Source organism: Mixophyes fleayi, chromosome 8, assembly GCF_038048845.1.
Source record: "Mixophyes fleayi isolate aMixFle1 chromosome 8, aMixFle1.hap1, whole genome shotgun sequence".
In the NCBI taxonomy this organism is placed as follows: domain Eukaryota; kingdom Metazoa; phylum Chordata; class Amphibia; order Anura; family Limnodynastidae; genus Mixophyes; species Mixophyes fleayi.
This window is the reverse complement of record NC_134409.1, coordinates 129,783,812-129,800,524: the sequence shown is the minus strand read 5'-3', so window position 1 is coordinate 129,800,524 and position 16,713 is coordinate 129,783,812. Positions and strand designations below refer to the sequence as shown.

At 41.3% G+C, this 16,713-nt stretch overlaps 1 protein-coding gene across 1 annotated transcript in view; it reads right to left on the bottom strand.

Annotated features, from left to right (window-relative positions):
• Positions 1 to 16,713, bottom strand: part of IL17RE (interleukin 17 receptor E) — a 55,330-nt gene that overhangs the window by 11,245 nt on the left and 27,372 nt on the right. Inside the window, exons 2-11 of the mRNA XM_075183515.1 lie at positions 16,583 to 16,598; positions 14,959 to 15,108; positions 11,250 to 11,356; positions 10,625 to 10,745; positions 8,618 to 8,754; positions 8,297 to 8,359; positions 6,699 to 6,765; positions 6,028 to 6,197; positions 3,515 to 3,562; positions 2,993 to 3,038 (exon numbers count right to left, since the gene is read on the bottom strand). Of these exons, the coding sequence (XP_075039616.1) occupies positions 2,993 to 3,038; positions 3,515 to 3,562; positions 6,028 to 6,197; positions 6,699 to 6,765; positions 8,297 to 8,359; positions 8,618 to 8,754; positions 10,625 to 10,745; positions 11,250 to 11,356; positions 14,959 to 15,108; positions 16,583 to 16,598 (925 nt within the window). The remainder of the gene's footprint in view (positions 1 to 2,992; positions 3,039 to 3,514; positions 3,563 to 6,027; positions 6,198 to 6,698; positions 6,766 to 8,296; positions 8,360 to 8,617; positions 8,755 to 10,624; positions 10,746 to 11,249; positions 11,357 to 14,958; positions 15,109 to 16,582; positions 16,599 to 16,713) is intronic.

The window sequence follows — 16,713 nt, the reverse complement described above, 5'->3', positions numbered from 1 at the left end:
TGTTTGCTGTAATGCACAAAAATGTATTTTGTTTAATGAGTACCAGCATAGGTTTAGGATTTTAAACTATGTAAGCGGCTATGGCTTCCATATGAACACAAGACATCAATTATGTCAAGATCTGGATAGATCAATTGAGCATATCTGTGTCCAAATCAGGAGATGTAGCTTTAGAATATATATATATGGTGCTTTATATGGGACTATTGGTGACTATTGTTATTTTGCAAGAATCATCAGGTTTAATACACTCAGATGTATACATTTGCCAAAACAAGATTGTAATCATCAGGTGAATAAATTGTATCAAAACAGAACCGTTTGTGGCAATTGCAAATTGAAATAGAACATACATTCCTGATGTAATACTAGTTAGCTATATGTTATATCTGTATCATAGTCTGAAGCTGGAGATAGAATATATACAATGTAGCACATGGAATTATCCTTCTAGTAGATTGGTTGGGGACTAGTAGAGTTAAATAATTAAAGCATACTTGTGATAAGAGAGGAGATGAAAGGAGATAGAGGAGAGATGAGCAAACAAAAGAAGAAAATAGAGGATAGGAGAAAGGAGAGGGATGAGAAAATAGGAGAGAGGAGAGGGAAACAGAGATGGAATGAGAGTAGAAGTGTGAGAAGAAGAAGTGAACACGAGAGAGGACATGAAAAAGAGAAGTTTATAAAAATAGATGACAAAGAAAATGAGGGGAGGAGAATAGAGGAGAGATGAGGAAAAAAATGATCAGAAGAGAAGAAATGGGAGAACAGAAATAAGAGGAGATGAGTAGAGAAGAGAAATGAGGAGAAGAGAAAGGAGGAGAGGACATGAGCGAAAAAAGGAGAAGAGAGGAGAAGAGAGGACATGAGAGAAGAAAGAAGAGTAGAGGGTAAAAATATGGAAATGAGGATAGCAGAAATGAGTGGAGATGGGTGGAGAAGACATGAGATAGGAGGAGAAGAGAGATGAGATAATAAGAATAAAGAGCAGTGGGCAAAGGAGATGAGATGAGGAAAGAGGAATAGAGAGAGATAGAGGAAAACAGAAGACATGAGAGAAAACAGAGGAGTAGATAAGAAGAGAGGACATGAGAAAAGAAGAAAGAGTAGAGGAGAAGAGGGTACAAGAGAAGAAGAAAGAGTAGAGGAGAGGACATGAAAGAAGAGTAGAGAATAAGAGAATACAAGAAAAGAAGGAAGAGTAGAGGAGAGGACATGAAAGAAGAGTAGAGGAAAAGCGAGGACATGAGAGAAGAAGAAAGAGGAGAGGACATGAAAGTAGAGTAGAGAAGAAGAGAGGAAATGAGAGAAGAAGAAATAGTAGAGGAGAGGACATGAAAGAAGAGTAGAGAAGAAGAGAGGACATGAGAGAAGAAGGAAAAGTAGAGGAGAGGACATAAAAGAAGAGTAGAGAAGAAGAGAATACAAGAGAAGAAGGAAGAGTAGAAGAGAGGACATGAAAGAAGAGTGAGAAGAAGAGAGGACATGAGAGAAGAAGGAAGAGCAGAGAAGAGTACATGAAAGAAGAGTAGAGAAGAAGAGAGGACATGAGAGAAGAAGGAAGAGTAGAGGAGACGACATGAAAGCAGAGTAGAGAAGAAGTGAGGCCATGAGAGAAGAAGGAAGAGCAGAGAAGAGGACATGAAAGAAGAGTATAGAAGAAGAGAGGACATGAAAGAAGAAGGAAGAGCAGAGAAGTGGACATGAAAGAAGAGTATAGAAGAAGAGAGGACATAAAAGAAGAAGGAAGAGCAGAGAAGAGGACATGAAAGAAGAGTAGAGAATAAGAGAGGACATGAGAGAAAAAGGAAGAGTAGAGGAGAGGACATGAAAGCAGAGTAGAGAAGAAGAGAGGACATGAGAGAAGAAGGAAGAGTAGAGGAGAGGACATGAAAGCAGAGTAGAGAAGAAGTGAGGCCATGAGAGAATAAGGAAGAGCAGAGAAGAGGACATGAAAGCAGAGTAGAGAAGAAGTGAGGGCATGAGAGAAGAAGGAAGAGTAGAGGAGAGGACATGAAAGCAGAGTAGAGAAGAAGAGAGGACATGAGAGAAGAAGGAAGAGTAGAGGAGAGGACATGAAAGCAGAGTAGAGAAGAAGAGAGGACATGAGAGAAGAAGGAAGAGTAGAGGAGAGGACATGAAAGCAGAGTAGAGAAGAAGAGAGGACATGAGAGAAGAAGGAAGAGTAGAGGAGAGGACATAAAAGCAGAATAGAGAAGAAGTGAGGCTATGAGAGAAGAAGGAAGAGCAGAGAAGAGGACATGAAAGAAGAGTATAGAAGAAGAGAGGACATAATAGAAGAAGGAAGAGCAGAGAAGAGGACATGAAAGAAGAGTAGAGAAGAAGAGAGGACATGAAAGAAGAAGGAAGAGCAGAGAAGAGGACATGAAAGAAGAGTAGAGAAGAAGAGAGGACATGAGAGAAGAAAGGAGAGTATATTAGAAGAAAGATGAAACAAAAGTTTAGAAAAACAGATTACATTATGTAAGAATGCAGGAGAAAAAAGAGAACAGAGGATATGGGAAAAGAAAGGAGAAGACTAGAGGATAAAAGAGGACATGAGAGAAGGAAGAAGAGTAGAGGATAAAAGAGGACATGAGAGAAGGAAGAAGAGTAGAGGAAAAAATAGGACACGAGAGAAGGAAGAAGAGTAGAGGAAAAAATAGGACACGAGAGAAAGAAGAAGAGTAGAGGAGAAGAGAGGACATGAGAGAGGACACAATAAAATAATAGTAGCACATAAGAGAAGAACAATGGGAGAGAGGAGAACAGAAATGAGAGAAGAAAAAATAAGACAGTAGAGAAAAGACAATAAAGGAAAGGGAAAGACAAAGGAGAGGAGACATTACCATATGAGGTATAGATGGATTAGTGGGTTCTATGCTCCTATAATATGTGTGATTGATCTTCTGCACACAAAGGTCTGTATTGTATATGCAAATACTGTATATTCCAAAAATCATCCACTTGCTCCTATGACTCTCTCACTTACCTTTTACATCAGGGCATTTTATAAGGGTGTTGTTCAGTGATGCAAACTGTAAACAAAAAAAATAAAATAAAGGCAAGTGTTACAAATATATATTTTCCAATATTTCAGACAGCGTTTCCCTGACCAGATAAAGCCCTAAACTAACAAGCACATCTGGGTCAGGGGCACTCTTTGCAAAACGAAAACAGTTGTCTAATATTATTTAAATATCAAACAGGGGGGGGGGGGTGCCAGCCCGATGACCCCACCCCTTATCTATAGTTTAATAAAAAGATACTTTTTCTGTTTCCCAGACAATCCCGCTCTGTTACTGATTTTATATGAACATTTTTAAGCTTTATGTTAGTTCTGGAATGTTGTCATTTCTATATTCGTATGCTGCTCTTTGTGATTTGATACATTTCTCGCTTACGCCTGTTGGACTGAGTAATCTCTTTATATTTTCATGTATTATTTTAAATAAACTGAGAAAAATAAATTATTTACAGAAATATGAATATGAATATATAAGGATGGTTTTACCTTAAAACACAGGTGAGGATCTCTGTCAACATTTTTAAGATAATATTCCTGGAAGACACAGACAAGAAAGTAAATCAATTATTATATATCAACCAACAATCACTACAAGACATAATAAAACTAATAAGATCTCTACTGTGACTGGTTCATGTTTTGTGTCATTTCATTGCTGTGCCAAAATGACAAGATTCTCCGCGCCCTGCCCCCTTCCATCCTCCCATTTTACCTCCTCGCCGGGATCTCCCGGAGGATAAGACCAAAAATAGTCGGTAAGTATGGGGCATTGGGCCACCTTTTGAAGGCTAGAAGGCCTTACTGTGTGGCCCCTATAATGTATCAGGTTGTCCATTAGTGCCGAATTCCGGGTAGGTCTCCCGGATCCCCGGGAGAGCAGTCAATTCTCCCTCATCCTTCCCCCACTTCCTATTGAAGTGGTCACTATGGGAACCTCCACGACGCATTTCACAGTAAATTTCGTCCTTTTGTCCCCCGTCCCCATGATTCTCCGTGACCTGCCCCCTTCCGTCCTCCCACTTCAGCCCCTCCCTGGGATCTCCCAGAGGGTATGACCAAAGGGTTGGTAAGTATGGGGTATTGTGCGGCCCTTTGAAGGTTAGAGGGCCACACTATGTGGCCCCCAAAATGTATCAGGTTATCCATTAGTGCCATACACCCACTACTTAATCACCGTAGCTCCCCATCGCCCCTACAGCACCTTATCTTTAAAAATGATGTAAAATGAGGTGATTCATAACTAACTCTGATTGATACAAATGGTAATAACAGACAAATAATACAATTTCGATTTACAAGATAAAAAAAACCCATAAAAAAATCCCCAAAACACGATAAACCAAGTGAGACTCGCCCCGGCACCTCTACCTTTCATAGATCTGGATCTGTCAGTAATGGTTTATCATAGGAAACCGGTTTGGTTGCCTTCCTAACATTCATATGAATAGTAACTGAAGTTCAATATAATTTTCACCCAGTGTTTGCTATTGTAAAGACTTGTGAACTGTGGACATAATCCACTGATACGTGCAGAATTATCCTACAGAATTAAAGCTGCCACCTAGAAAACCTGCTCAGACAATCTCATTACTTAGATTAAGGGTAATGTGAAACCCTTATGAAGGTTACAGAGCCACAATATGTGTCCCCGAAGTGTTTCATGTTGTCCATCACTGGACTAGAATGTGAACTTGCTACTCACAGTTAGTTCAGTCTAAGATCTGAGACAAGGTGGTATATTTACTAAACTGCGGGTTTGAAAAAGTGGAGATGTTGCCTATAGCAACCAATCAGATTCTAGTTATCATTTATTTAGTACATTCTACAAAATGACAGCTAGAATCTGATTGGTTGCTATAGGCAACATCTCCACTTTTTCAAACCCGCCGTTTAGTAAATATACCCCTAAGAGTTTAATAGAGACTCTGGTTGTCACCAGGGACCCTCTAGGAGGGTGATGGACTTTGCTGCGAGGGAACCACAGGTGGCGGCTCCCAGAACTAACCTCACTGGGGCAGCGGATGACTTTATAGAGCAAAAGAGACAGAAACGTAGTAAACATGCAGCTCTGGGTGAGGGCAGGTAGAACAGGTTTAGATATGTGACATAAGATACGGTCAGGGTCACAAGCAAACAATCGTAGTCAGAGCAGGTTACAAGAATATGAGTAAACACAAAGGATGCAAACACAGTCTGTTGCTCAGGCACAGGGCCGCATTAAGGTAATGGAGGCCCCTTGGCTAAGGGTACTGTGAGCACCCCACCCCAATATATATACAGCACTAAACTGGTCCTCTTCTCTCGCTGCAGCCTGCAGGCTCCACTTCTTTCTTCCTGTCCTGCTGTCCGTACAGGCGCGCGGTGGGCAGCGCGCTGCTTAGTGAGGAGATCTGGCGTGACTCATGAGTCATAGTCTCACGGAACCTTCTCTCTAGCAGCGCAATGTGCACCGCGGCCACACCAACAGCAGGGCAGCTAACAGCATCAGATTTGCTGTTAGCTGCTCCTACCTAAAATGAATGGGAGGCCGCCCCCGACCCGATCGCCGGCAGTATTACATAAAAATATTTGTTATGGCCCCCCCAGCTGCCCGAGGTCCCTGGGCTATAGCCCACAAAGACAATTAGGTTAATCCGGCTCTGCTCAGGCACCAGAGAATATTCTGAGAGGTTTTAACAGAGAGCGCCTAACACCATGGGCAAAAACCCAGGCATGCCGGAATGTGCACTCGTCGTCAGTCATTCGGGGCGTACGCCTGATAATGTACCCACCAGAAACTGGGGGCACCTAAAACTATGGCCATGTGCTTGAACGCACACTGACCAGTAACTGTTGGGTCCCAACACTAATAGCCACGGGACACCGAGGATCTACTCAATAGGTGGAGTTGTTTGCAAACACGGCAGACTTACAGTTGAGTTCTTAGCTAGATTTTACATCTGCTATCCGTATATTGTTGGGAGGGATGGAGGAGAAATATAATTTGAAATAAAAGTTACCGTTTCATCTCCCCCAATGACAGCCTCTGGTACTGTGATACAACTTCCGTTCTCCTTTATACAGAAGGAAACCTCCGGCACCACGTTACAAGGGCTGACGAATTTAACCATCATTATGTTTGAGTAAAACGTTATCTCTTGTACGGAGACGTTGAGCAATTCCGCGTCATCTGTTGGAGAGATCAGCAGATTAGTTTGTTAAACGCACGATATAAGAGATAATATACCATAGAAAGTAACAAAATATCAGTTACCCGAAGTAAGACAGAGCAGGAAAAGTCATTGGGTTCGTAAGTAACAGCAAATTATACTACCACCGGCTACAGGACGGTCTGCTATTTAAAGGGGTGGGGGGGGGGGGGGTGAAACGGTGCCATTGTGGATATAGGTGAGCAATAATGAGGGTGCAAGTGGGCATTGTAGGGGTGTTTACCGTTTCATTATAAAAAAGTGAGCGTTAAAAATGGAATTGAATTGGGGGTAAAGTTAACCCGCTCGAAAATGATAAAAAACAGCGTTAAAATTACTTAACACGGTCAAAAGAAAAAACTCGCTGACGCTTGAATACCCCCCATAGAGTCGCAAGCGGGAGACACAATATATGTTTCTATGCCCCTTGAATTTCTTAGTAAAAGAGTCTACAGTAACATCTCTACAAATAAAATTCTTACATTGCTCCGCGTGGTCTTGAAAGGGACATGATATATTCCTCTTACTGTCACGACACGTATAAAATACCTGCAGACGATAGGACATAATCAAGGCTCAGGTCTAAGCATAGAAGGAAGACATTATTCAGATTAATTAGAATATATTCCTCTAAAGAAAAAGTTTAATTAAGATATTATCATTATCCTTCGTCATGTAGCAGGGAGGAAACCCACCAGAACACAGAGATAAAAGCCCCATTAGCAAACTCAACGCATTTCGCACAGATCTCCATGCTGTGAGTCAGCAATGCTGACCGCTGTGTAACTATGCCGGGCAAGATATTTTTTTAAGCAGATGTGTCAAATGAAGCATAGTTCTTCAGTGTTCTTAGATGTTTTTCATCACAAGTTCTCAATAGTATTAAGGTCTGGGGAGTTTCCTGGCCATGGACCCAAAATTTCGATGTTTTTATCCCCGAGCCACTTAGTTATCACTTTTGTCTTATGGCAACGTGCTCCATCATGCTGGAAAAGGCATTGTTCATCACCAAACTGTTCTTGGATGGTTGGGAGAAGTTGCTCTTGGAGGATGTTTTGGTACCATTCTTTATTCATGGCTGTGTTCTTAGGCAAAATTGTGAATGAGTCCACTCCCACCAGTGCAGAGCTTGCTCAGGAATGGCAGCAGGCAGGTGTGAGTGCATCTGCACGCACAGTGAGGCGAAGACTTTTGGAGCATGACCTGGTGTCAAGAAGGCCAGCAAAGAAGCCACTTCTGTCCAGGAAAAACATCAGGAACAGACTGATATTCTGCAAAAGGTACAGGGATTGGACTGCTGAGGACTGGGGTAAAGTCATTTTCTCTGATGAATCCCCTTTCAGATTGTTTGGGGCATCTGGAAAAACGCTTGTCCTGTGTCATGTCAACAGTAAAGCATCCTGAGACCATTCATGTGTGGGGTTGCTTCTCAGCCAAGGGAGTGGGCTCACTCACAATTTTGCCTAAGAACACAGCCATGAATAAAGAATGGTACCAAAATATCCTCCAAGAGCAAAGTCTCCCAACCATCCAAGAACAGTTTGGTGATGAACAATGCCTTTTCCAGCATGATGGAGCACACTTAAGGCAAAAGTGATAGCTAAGTGGCTCGGGGATCAAAACATCAACATTTTGGGTCCATGGCCAGGAAACTCCCCAGACCTTAGCCCCATTGAGAACATGTGGTCAATCCTCAATTGGCGGGTGGAAAACCCAGACATTCTGACAAACTCCAAGCATTGATTAGGCAAGAATGGGTATCCATCAGTCTGTATGTGGCCCAGAAGTTGATTGACAGCATGCCAGGGCGAATTGCAGAGGTCTTCAAAAAGAAGGGTCAACACTGCAAATATTGACTCTGCATAAACTTAATGTAATTGTCAATAAAAGCCTTTGACACTTATGAAATGCTTGTAATTTTACATCAGTGTACCATAGCAACATCTGACAACAAGGTCTAAAAACACTGAAGCAGCAAACTTTGTGAAAAATAATACTTGTGTCATTCTCAAAACTTTTGGCCATGACTGTACAATAATTTAAAGAGCAAACTACAAATATATGATAAAATAACACTCACCTCAATACATAAACAAGGAAGTAAGTGTTGATATGACAAAGATGCATTCTGGGAACCACCGATCTGCAAAACAAACAGTAATTTAGTAAGTACACAGCAACTCTAAATGTTTATAAACGCATACACCTTTGTTTGTGGAAATATCACACTGGCCTCGAGGACACAAGCTCTACCTTTTGAGCACATGCGGACTGAGAAGGTGTTGGGGTCATTGTTTCTACTCAACCAGTTATAGAACGGTAGGGAATGAGTGCCTGTGCGGAATTCTGCTAGCTTCTATCCCTGGGAAGAGAACAAATACTGTTTCCCATGTTCTCTTACCAGCTGCTTGGGACTGTAGTTCAGGTCATCACAGATAAACTTCTTGTAGCATAGCCGTGCATAGACATCTGGCCCCGGTGGTATGGACACCTCAAACTTCTTCTCCTCTGCGAGATGATGAAACATGAAATGTGGCTCTGGCGGGAAGAAAAATGTAATAAAATATGATCATTTAGCCGTGTGATCTGCTATTTGTTATCTATAATGAGTTAATTTACACCTACTACTGTGAGTGGAGGGGTTGAGGCTGGAAGGGGGCACCTCTGTAGCCCCAGCAGAGTACCCATGGAGGTTCCTCCACTGTGTAAAGGGTGCAAATCTACCCCAGCCCCCTCCCTTGTCTGACAAGAGCGAAATCCTTTTCTGGGCGGTGTATGCTTTTCAGAGGGGGCCGGGGGGGGGGAGGGGGGCTGTAGCATCATCACTGAGTTGCTACCCAAGTTTTTTTGCACAAAAAGCACATTATGATGGATGCACAGGATCGAGACTCTGTTAAAGTTTCACAAACTAAAATTATAGATCAACATGGTCTAAGATCAGCCCCTCCTAGCTCATTTTGATATGTATGTTTGGTGCTGTTTTGGTATTCAGCAGAATTTTTTTGGGCAAAACCATTTGGTATTCTACTGTGGATACGGACTTGGTGCATTCTTATACATTAAATTTAAAAATGAAGAAAAAAGAAATGCGGGACGTTTATAAAAACCGTTCTACCAGGAACCATGTAGAAAGGAGGTGTTGTCCCTAGCAACCAGATGCTGTCATTTTGTTAGTACACTTTACAACAGTGATGGGCAGCCTGATACCCTTTAAAGGGTCGCAGGTGCGGCCCTCTACCCTTCAAAAGGGCCACACGCTTCCATTAATCTCGGATTAAGAGTTGGGGTCCGCAGGGTGAACTCAGATGGGCATAAAGAAAACAACATGAGCAGGATTGATTAGGCGTAAAGCAGAGATGAGCTGGGGGCCGCAGGCGAAGGCATAGAGGGCCACATGTGGCCCTAGAGCTGCCTGTTGCCCATCAGTTGTTTACAAAGTGAAAAAAAACAACTGGTCACTAGGCGACAGCCCCCTCTCTCTGTACAGTGTTCTCTCCGGGCATCATACAGTTGAGAGTATTTTCGCACTGAGCGCAAAAAAAGCGCACGTGGAGTCACACACATCTCACGACACACCCAACTGGTATAGTTGTATTTGCACCAAGTGTGTGTCATCCGCACAAGTGTGTAAACTTACACTATCCGATAGCGTAGAGGTGCAGCTCACATTGTTAGTAGAAATAACATCAAAGTAATATTACCCTATTTGTACACAATGTAATAATATAATGAGGTGTCACATACGCAGGAAAGTATAGTGTCTTCACAGTTATTGATAATGCGAAGGTCGCATTTTCCATATAAAATGTGAATCAATACAAACAATTCCACATCCATATTTTTAAAATTCCCATTTAAAAATCCAATGGAAATATTCTTTCTTGTTGCAGTCCAAATGAAAATGACAAATAGTCATCATCATCATCATTGTGTATCGTTGCACCAATCCACCAGCAGGCGCAAGATATATACGCCGACCAAGAGGAGTATCGAGGGATGCTTGACCGTCTAATTATGTCACATGTGCCCCCGTTCCTCTGCTACAGGCATAAGTGGCCGAAAGCCTATACAGTACGCAAAATTCTAGACAAGGACGCAATATGGTGCACCGACAAAATTATTTAGCTACACATAATACACCAATGTGGGTATACAGCCCATCAGGAACTACTGATGGCTGAGAACTAGGTTAAAACAACAGAGCTCTTCGTGATAGTCCTAGTGGATTATTGCATTACCTTGAATAATGATTTAGCGCAAAAAATGGCTGCCACCACTGGAAAGAGGAGCACTTGATATTCAGTGAATGTTTGAAGGCGAGCTATGTTCTCTTACAAATATTACAATAGTATTTCCATGATGACAGATTCCCTCTAATATCCCCCCCAAAAAAAAACATTCAACTTACTGGCATCTTTGCTGGGCATGTAGTATTGTTTGCTAATGGACACTCCATAATTGGGCTGGGTTAAAAGAGTAACAGATATGTGCCCAGGGGTAATGATCCAGCAGTCATATCGCACATGCCACTAGGGAAAGAGAAATGGATGTATGGTTAGTAGCTGAATATTTCCTTTTGCTCTGTAAATAATATATTAATTTTACCTAACTCCTCACTGGATGGCCCATAGCAACCAATCAGATTCCAGCAATCATTTCCAAGAATGTACTAGATAAATGATAGCTAGAGTCTGATTGGCTGTTAGGGGCAAGACCTCCACATGTTTATCTATTGTTGATGGATGCTATTGAATTTTATAATATGAGTCCCCATTGCACCTATTGTTTTTCTTCACACCACCGCCCCACCGCCCCCCCCCCCCCTCCCCGCCTCTAGAATGTAAGCTCTTTTAAGGGCCTTCTGGGCCTTCTATGATATTATAGAGGCATGAGGCACCCCATGCCTCGTATCTCAGAGTTGTCATTGGTTTCTAATAAATTGGTAAGCTTTATAGGCTTAATCATCAGCTTGTAATTTTATCATCTTAAAAGGCTATCGATAGGGTAAATATCTGACAGATATTCTCACTCACCAAATTTCCTACTCTAGAGGTTTTGTTCTTTAAAATACTGAATGAATGAAACGAGTTTTCACTTGTTCCCAGTCCTAGTACATAAAAACCGCGGAGCTTGGGGAGTCCTGTAATAAGAGATAGAAAACAGAACAGGTGTATTATACAAGCAGTCTATCTACAGTGGTTACCGTACAGGCTCATTGAGCCAAACACACAAACTGATCCAATATAAATTAAATACATTGCAAAGATAGACTCATTAAACATGCAAGACACAAATGCACAACAGACAATGGACACAAGAATATAGCACGTGCTGTGATCGCGGTCTGCCATGTTTCTTCTATGAACACTTTGGGGTATATTTACTAAACTACGGGTTGGAAAAAGTGGAGATGTTGCCTATAGCAACCAATCAGATTCTAGTTATCATTTATTTAGTACAGTCTACAAAAAGACAGCTAGAATCTGATTGGTTGCTATAGGCAACATCTCCACTTTTTTCAAACACGCAGTTTAGTAAATATACCCCTTTGTGTCATCCCATTTCCTTCCCATTGCCATGGCCCCAGTCTCGCCTATGTATCTTCTGTAAATTAAAATGGAGTATAAGGAATATGTTTATTCTACCGGTAATGTAAAATGATCATTGGTTTTATGGTATCAGGCATAAAAAAAAAAGTGTCTCTAAGCTGGAAGAATTAGGATTCTGTTTGCTCCTAGGAAAGTGAGCAAATCTGAGCAAATTGATCCCAAGGTTCCTTTGTTGGTCACGTGATGCAGAGGAAGGATCATGTGACTGTTGTTACCATGGTAATCACATGACAAATTGTAAATCATTAATACCGGCTTGCATCAAAACACTAAGCAAAATAGAACAACTCTGCGTGCCTTCTTATAGGTAACCAGAGTTATTTATGCTACTAAAATATACATAACATTGACTGTGAATTGCAGCTTTAAGGTAAAAGAAAAACACACTTGCATTTAAAAAAAAAAAATGATATCATTTAAAAATTGAACACTAGATGGCAGTGTTTCTCTGGCTTAAATCATGATAGCGCGTAAGCACGTGAATGAGCTCTTGCAATTCTGACATCATCATTGCAACAGTTTTCTAATTATAGAACTAATGCAAAGAATGTCTTGATTTATCTGGGAAAGAGCATTGTAAATATCCATAAGATACTATGTGTAAACATGCTATTAAAAAATACTCAAAGAAACTTATCTTGGAATCGATGAGAATCAATTGACCTTATTTACACTGCATACTGCAGACTTCAATTAGAATTCAATGCAAATACAGCTAAGGGGTTCAAACTACACCTGGACAGATCATGTGACTGTATAAGAGGGGCAAATGCTTTATCTTTTTTTACTTTTTCTGCATACATTGTTGATGCCCCCTCCCTCAATCTTTCCGCACATTTTAAATTTGTCCCCTCTTCTGTGCAGCATGGATTTGCCAAAGTACATCTAAAAGAGATTTGTATAAAAATGTTATATCTAACACTCACAGTGTTTTAGGTTTACTGTCTTTCAAAACTGCTAAATTAAATACGTGATCAAGGAACGATCATGTGAATATTTTTTTAAATTTTATTTAAAATTTCAGGGGCTGATCACATTTAAAGACTCCCTCTATGTAAGGAACTGCAAGGTTCTCAGCGACTAAACGGCTGATAACAGAGAACAAGAGTTCTGACGTAGACAAGAAGCTTTCCTACAATTTCAAACATATTAACTCATACTTGCCAACTCTCCCAGAATGTCCGGGAGACTCCCGAATTCCGGGTAGGTCTCCCAGATTTCAAGCATCCATAATGCGATTCTCGGTGCCACGGGTAATAGTTATGTATTATATATAATGCAGCTCTGCCAAACAGAGCAGCAGTGACAGAGGATTTCAGCACACGAATCAATGGTGGGAGCATCGTCATTATCAACAACATTTATTTATATAGCGCCAACAGATTCCGTAGCGCTTTAAACAGTATTAAAACAATACTGGGTAATAAATGCAGAGAGGTAAGAGGACCTTGCTCGCAAGCTTACAATCTATGGTGCGCAACAGGCCGCGTGACAATGATGAATATCACTGCCTTGGGTACACGCCATCGCTCCACAGCTTGATGTGGCTAATAAGGAGCAAAACTTGATAATGGGCTGATTTTTCCTCCATCTTTACCTTATACATGAATGAATTAACTTGAATTCTAAGTCTAGTCAAGTACAGCAAGAGGATGTCTCAGGATAGGATGTGAGGTAATCATGTGACTTCCCCATCCAATCCTGGGACGCCTTCTTCAGTCAGGTACGCCACACTGCTTTTCAGTATCTCAGCCAATTGCATTAAATATTGAACAATGTGTGTGTATGTGTGTGTGTTTGTATGTGTGCTGTAGCAAAACAAAATAATTTGGTAAGACATTCCCCTTTTACCAACTGAGAATTTTAGACTTCTCCATGAAAATCAGGACTGTTGGGGGACCTGTGGTCTAATAACACAGTGCATTTGAGCCACTGTTACATGTTGCACTCAAAATTGATTTCAAGTGGTTCTCAAGTCCGAAAAAGTGCGATGAAGTCTCAAATTGAACAAAGTATTGTTCGCTATTAGAATTAAAAGAAACAAAACAAAACACTATATAATTTTGATATTTTGAAATAAATAGAGGAGGAAAAATGATCCCAAACAATAATACGTGGATCCTGTTGCACTCATAGATGTCATATATGTTACGATGAGCTGAGTCTGCCAAGAAGGAACTATTGAGAATCGTCCATCATAAAATAATAACAAAGAAGCAAATATTTAATAACCAAGCGTGTTTAAATTGGCAAAGACCATTGTCGTTATTTCCGTCAAGATGCAACGCCCAGTCACAGCTGCAGAACATTATCAGGTTACTGAGAGATCTCTGATAATCTATAACAACTCAGGCCTGCAGTGCAAATCACGTTTTATAATGCCCGGCAGGAGTGTTTCCTCTGCTGGCCTCAAGGTGGCGATATCTGCTATGGCACTAAACGTCGCTAATTCTGACGGAAAAATCTGCGCAGGATTGAGGCGTAATCTCTAGATATGATCTAAGAGCGGGATTGGGCGCTGTGTTGCGCCCACGTGCTAAAGACAGGATTTCATGATACGTGACAAAATATTTAATTTAATGAATTTCATTACAAACATATATGTCAAACAGGTGTATTTATAAACGCGCCTCGACTTTGCCTATTAACTTATTAGTAAACTGGCTATATTATCTTTTAGTTAATATTATGATTATTATTATTATTATTATTTTTAGTGATCATGTGACTAGTTGGTACAGGAACAGAGCTTACACTTTGTGTAAGCGACAGATATATTTTAAGGAGACAATTGGCAGTTATGGAGGCGGAGGTAGTTACTGTGGGGTAGATTTTTTAAACCTAAAAAGGAAAAGTGGGGGTGTTGCCCATAGCAACCAATCAGAATGCATCGATCACAATGTAGTAGACAAATGATAGCTGGAATCTGATTGGTCGCTATGGGCAACTCCTCCCCTCTACCGTTTTAGAAGGTTTGATATATCTATCCTTGTGTATACAGCATATACGAACATTGCTAGGTCCCAGTGTGTGTTCTGCGTGTCTCTGCCATGTTTTATATCACTGTGTAATAGGCACAGCAGTTACGTCCAGTTTTTTAGCCACAATTTAAAAAAAAAATCCATTTCATTACCTGTAGCATTTACTGAGATGTCAACCCGTAGGCACGGCTTATATAAGGCACCTTCTCGCAGGAAGACGGTGGATAGGTTTAGGGATTCGATGGGCAGGTGCCAGCGCGTGGTTAAATTCCTTCGCTTGTTTATGTATATTCGATGATTTTCTGGGGAAGAAAAATAAGGATAATCATAATCAATTTAATGACTAATCTACCGATTACTGTTTTAATGCTGGCTGTGCACACTGTGGTATCGGCAGCGATATCAGGCAATTGGCACGACATGGGATGTTGGTGAATACGGTTGGGAAATGATTGTGGACTACCTCCATTGGGCTGTATGTGCAGACCTAGGGGTATATTTAGTAAGCTGCGGGTTTGAAAAAGTGGAGATGTTGTCTATAGCAACCAATCAGATTCTAGCTGTCATTTTGTAGAAGGTACTAAATAAATGAGAGCTAGAATCTGAATGGTTGCTATAGGCAACATCCCCACTTTTTCAAACCCGCTGCTTAGTAAATCTAGCCCCTAGACCGCTTTGCATGCGTGGACAACACAAATATGAACATGTTTCCGCTTTGAATTCCACCCCGGCAAATTTCTGACCCTGAAATCTGACTGTGCAGGATTAGTAGGGAACATGCGGATTGTGCGGAAGGAGGTAAAAATTCAGTGTAAATAGTAAATCTTGCCTACTTTTTATACTGCCCATCTCGGATCCCAAAGGGATCGTACAAGGAGCTAATGCGGGGGGGGGGGGATTCACATTACGCAGCACGGGACTGAGACATGGCAACGCGATTCGCCTCATCAAGGCCACGTCCACGTCTCAAGATAGAGAAGTGGGATCCAAGAGGGTGGTCTACTCTCCCGGTAATTCAGGAGGATTCTTCAAAACTCAGGAGTCTCCCTGAACATCCGGGAGAGTAGGCAAGTAAGGAATTAGACTGTAAAGTCAGCAAAATATGACTTTATAAGTAAATGTACCTGACAGTTATGTAAATACGGCTCATCTGCCTCCCTGCGTTGGCATTAACCAATTTTCCTCTTCATCATCTCCATGTGTCTGCAATTACTGTACCCGTGCATAGGCAAACTCAGGGGGAGTTTCCTAGTGCCTGGAAACCTCCCTCCAAGCCTGGGGCACTGTATAATTGAGGTGGCTGGACCCTGCTTCCGGTTCACACGGCTCTGCTTAAAAAGGGAGAGCTGCGTGCACCTAACAGTAGTGCACGCAGCATTGCCCATGTATATTATGGGGATAGGAAGAGTTGGAGAGCAGCCAAGCACTGTCTAATATTATAGCTATGCCCCCATGCATGCTGGTCACGCCCACTGGCGGCGTGGTGTGGAAACTCCCCTCTGCAAATCCTGCATTTACCCCTGCTGTGTTACTTTCTAATGCCCTAGCTCCTCTGACTGTGATATCTGTCTTATCTCCATGTTGGCAAATGAGTGGTGAGGAAATTTGCATAATCACATCATCACACGCCTGGCCCCGCCCACTTGATGATGTAAAACGGCGTCAAGACGTGACGACGAAATTAACTTTGTCCTACAACTTGCCCTTCCCACTTACAGGTTAAATAGAGTTCTGGTTTTCCCCAACAATAAGGAATGTAAATAAATAAATACTTACGTATTAGTTCGTAGTCCTGTAAAAAAAAATGAAAAATCTATATCAATAATCAATTATATAACCAGAGAAGCAACGAGAAAATATAACAATTTTAAACAGTAATTAATTATCTGGACTTCAAAACAAAACTG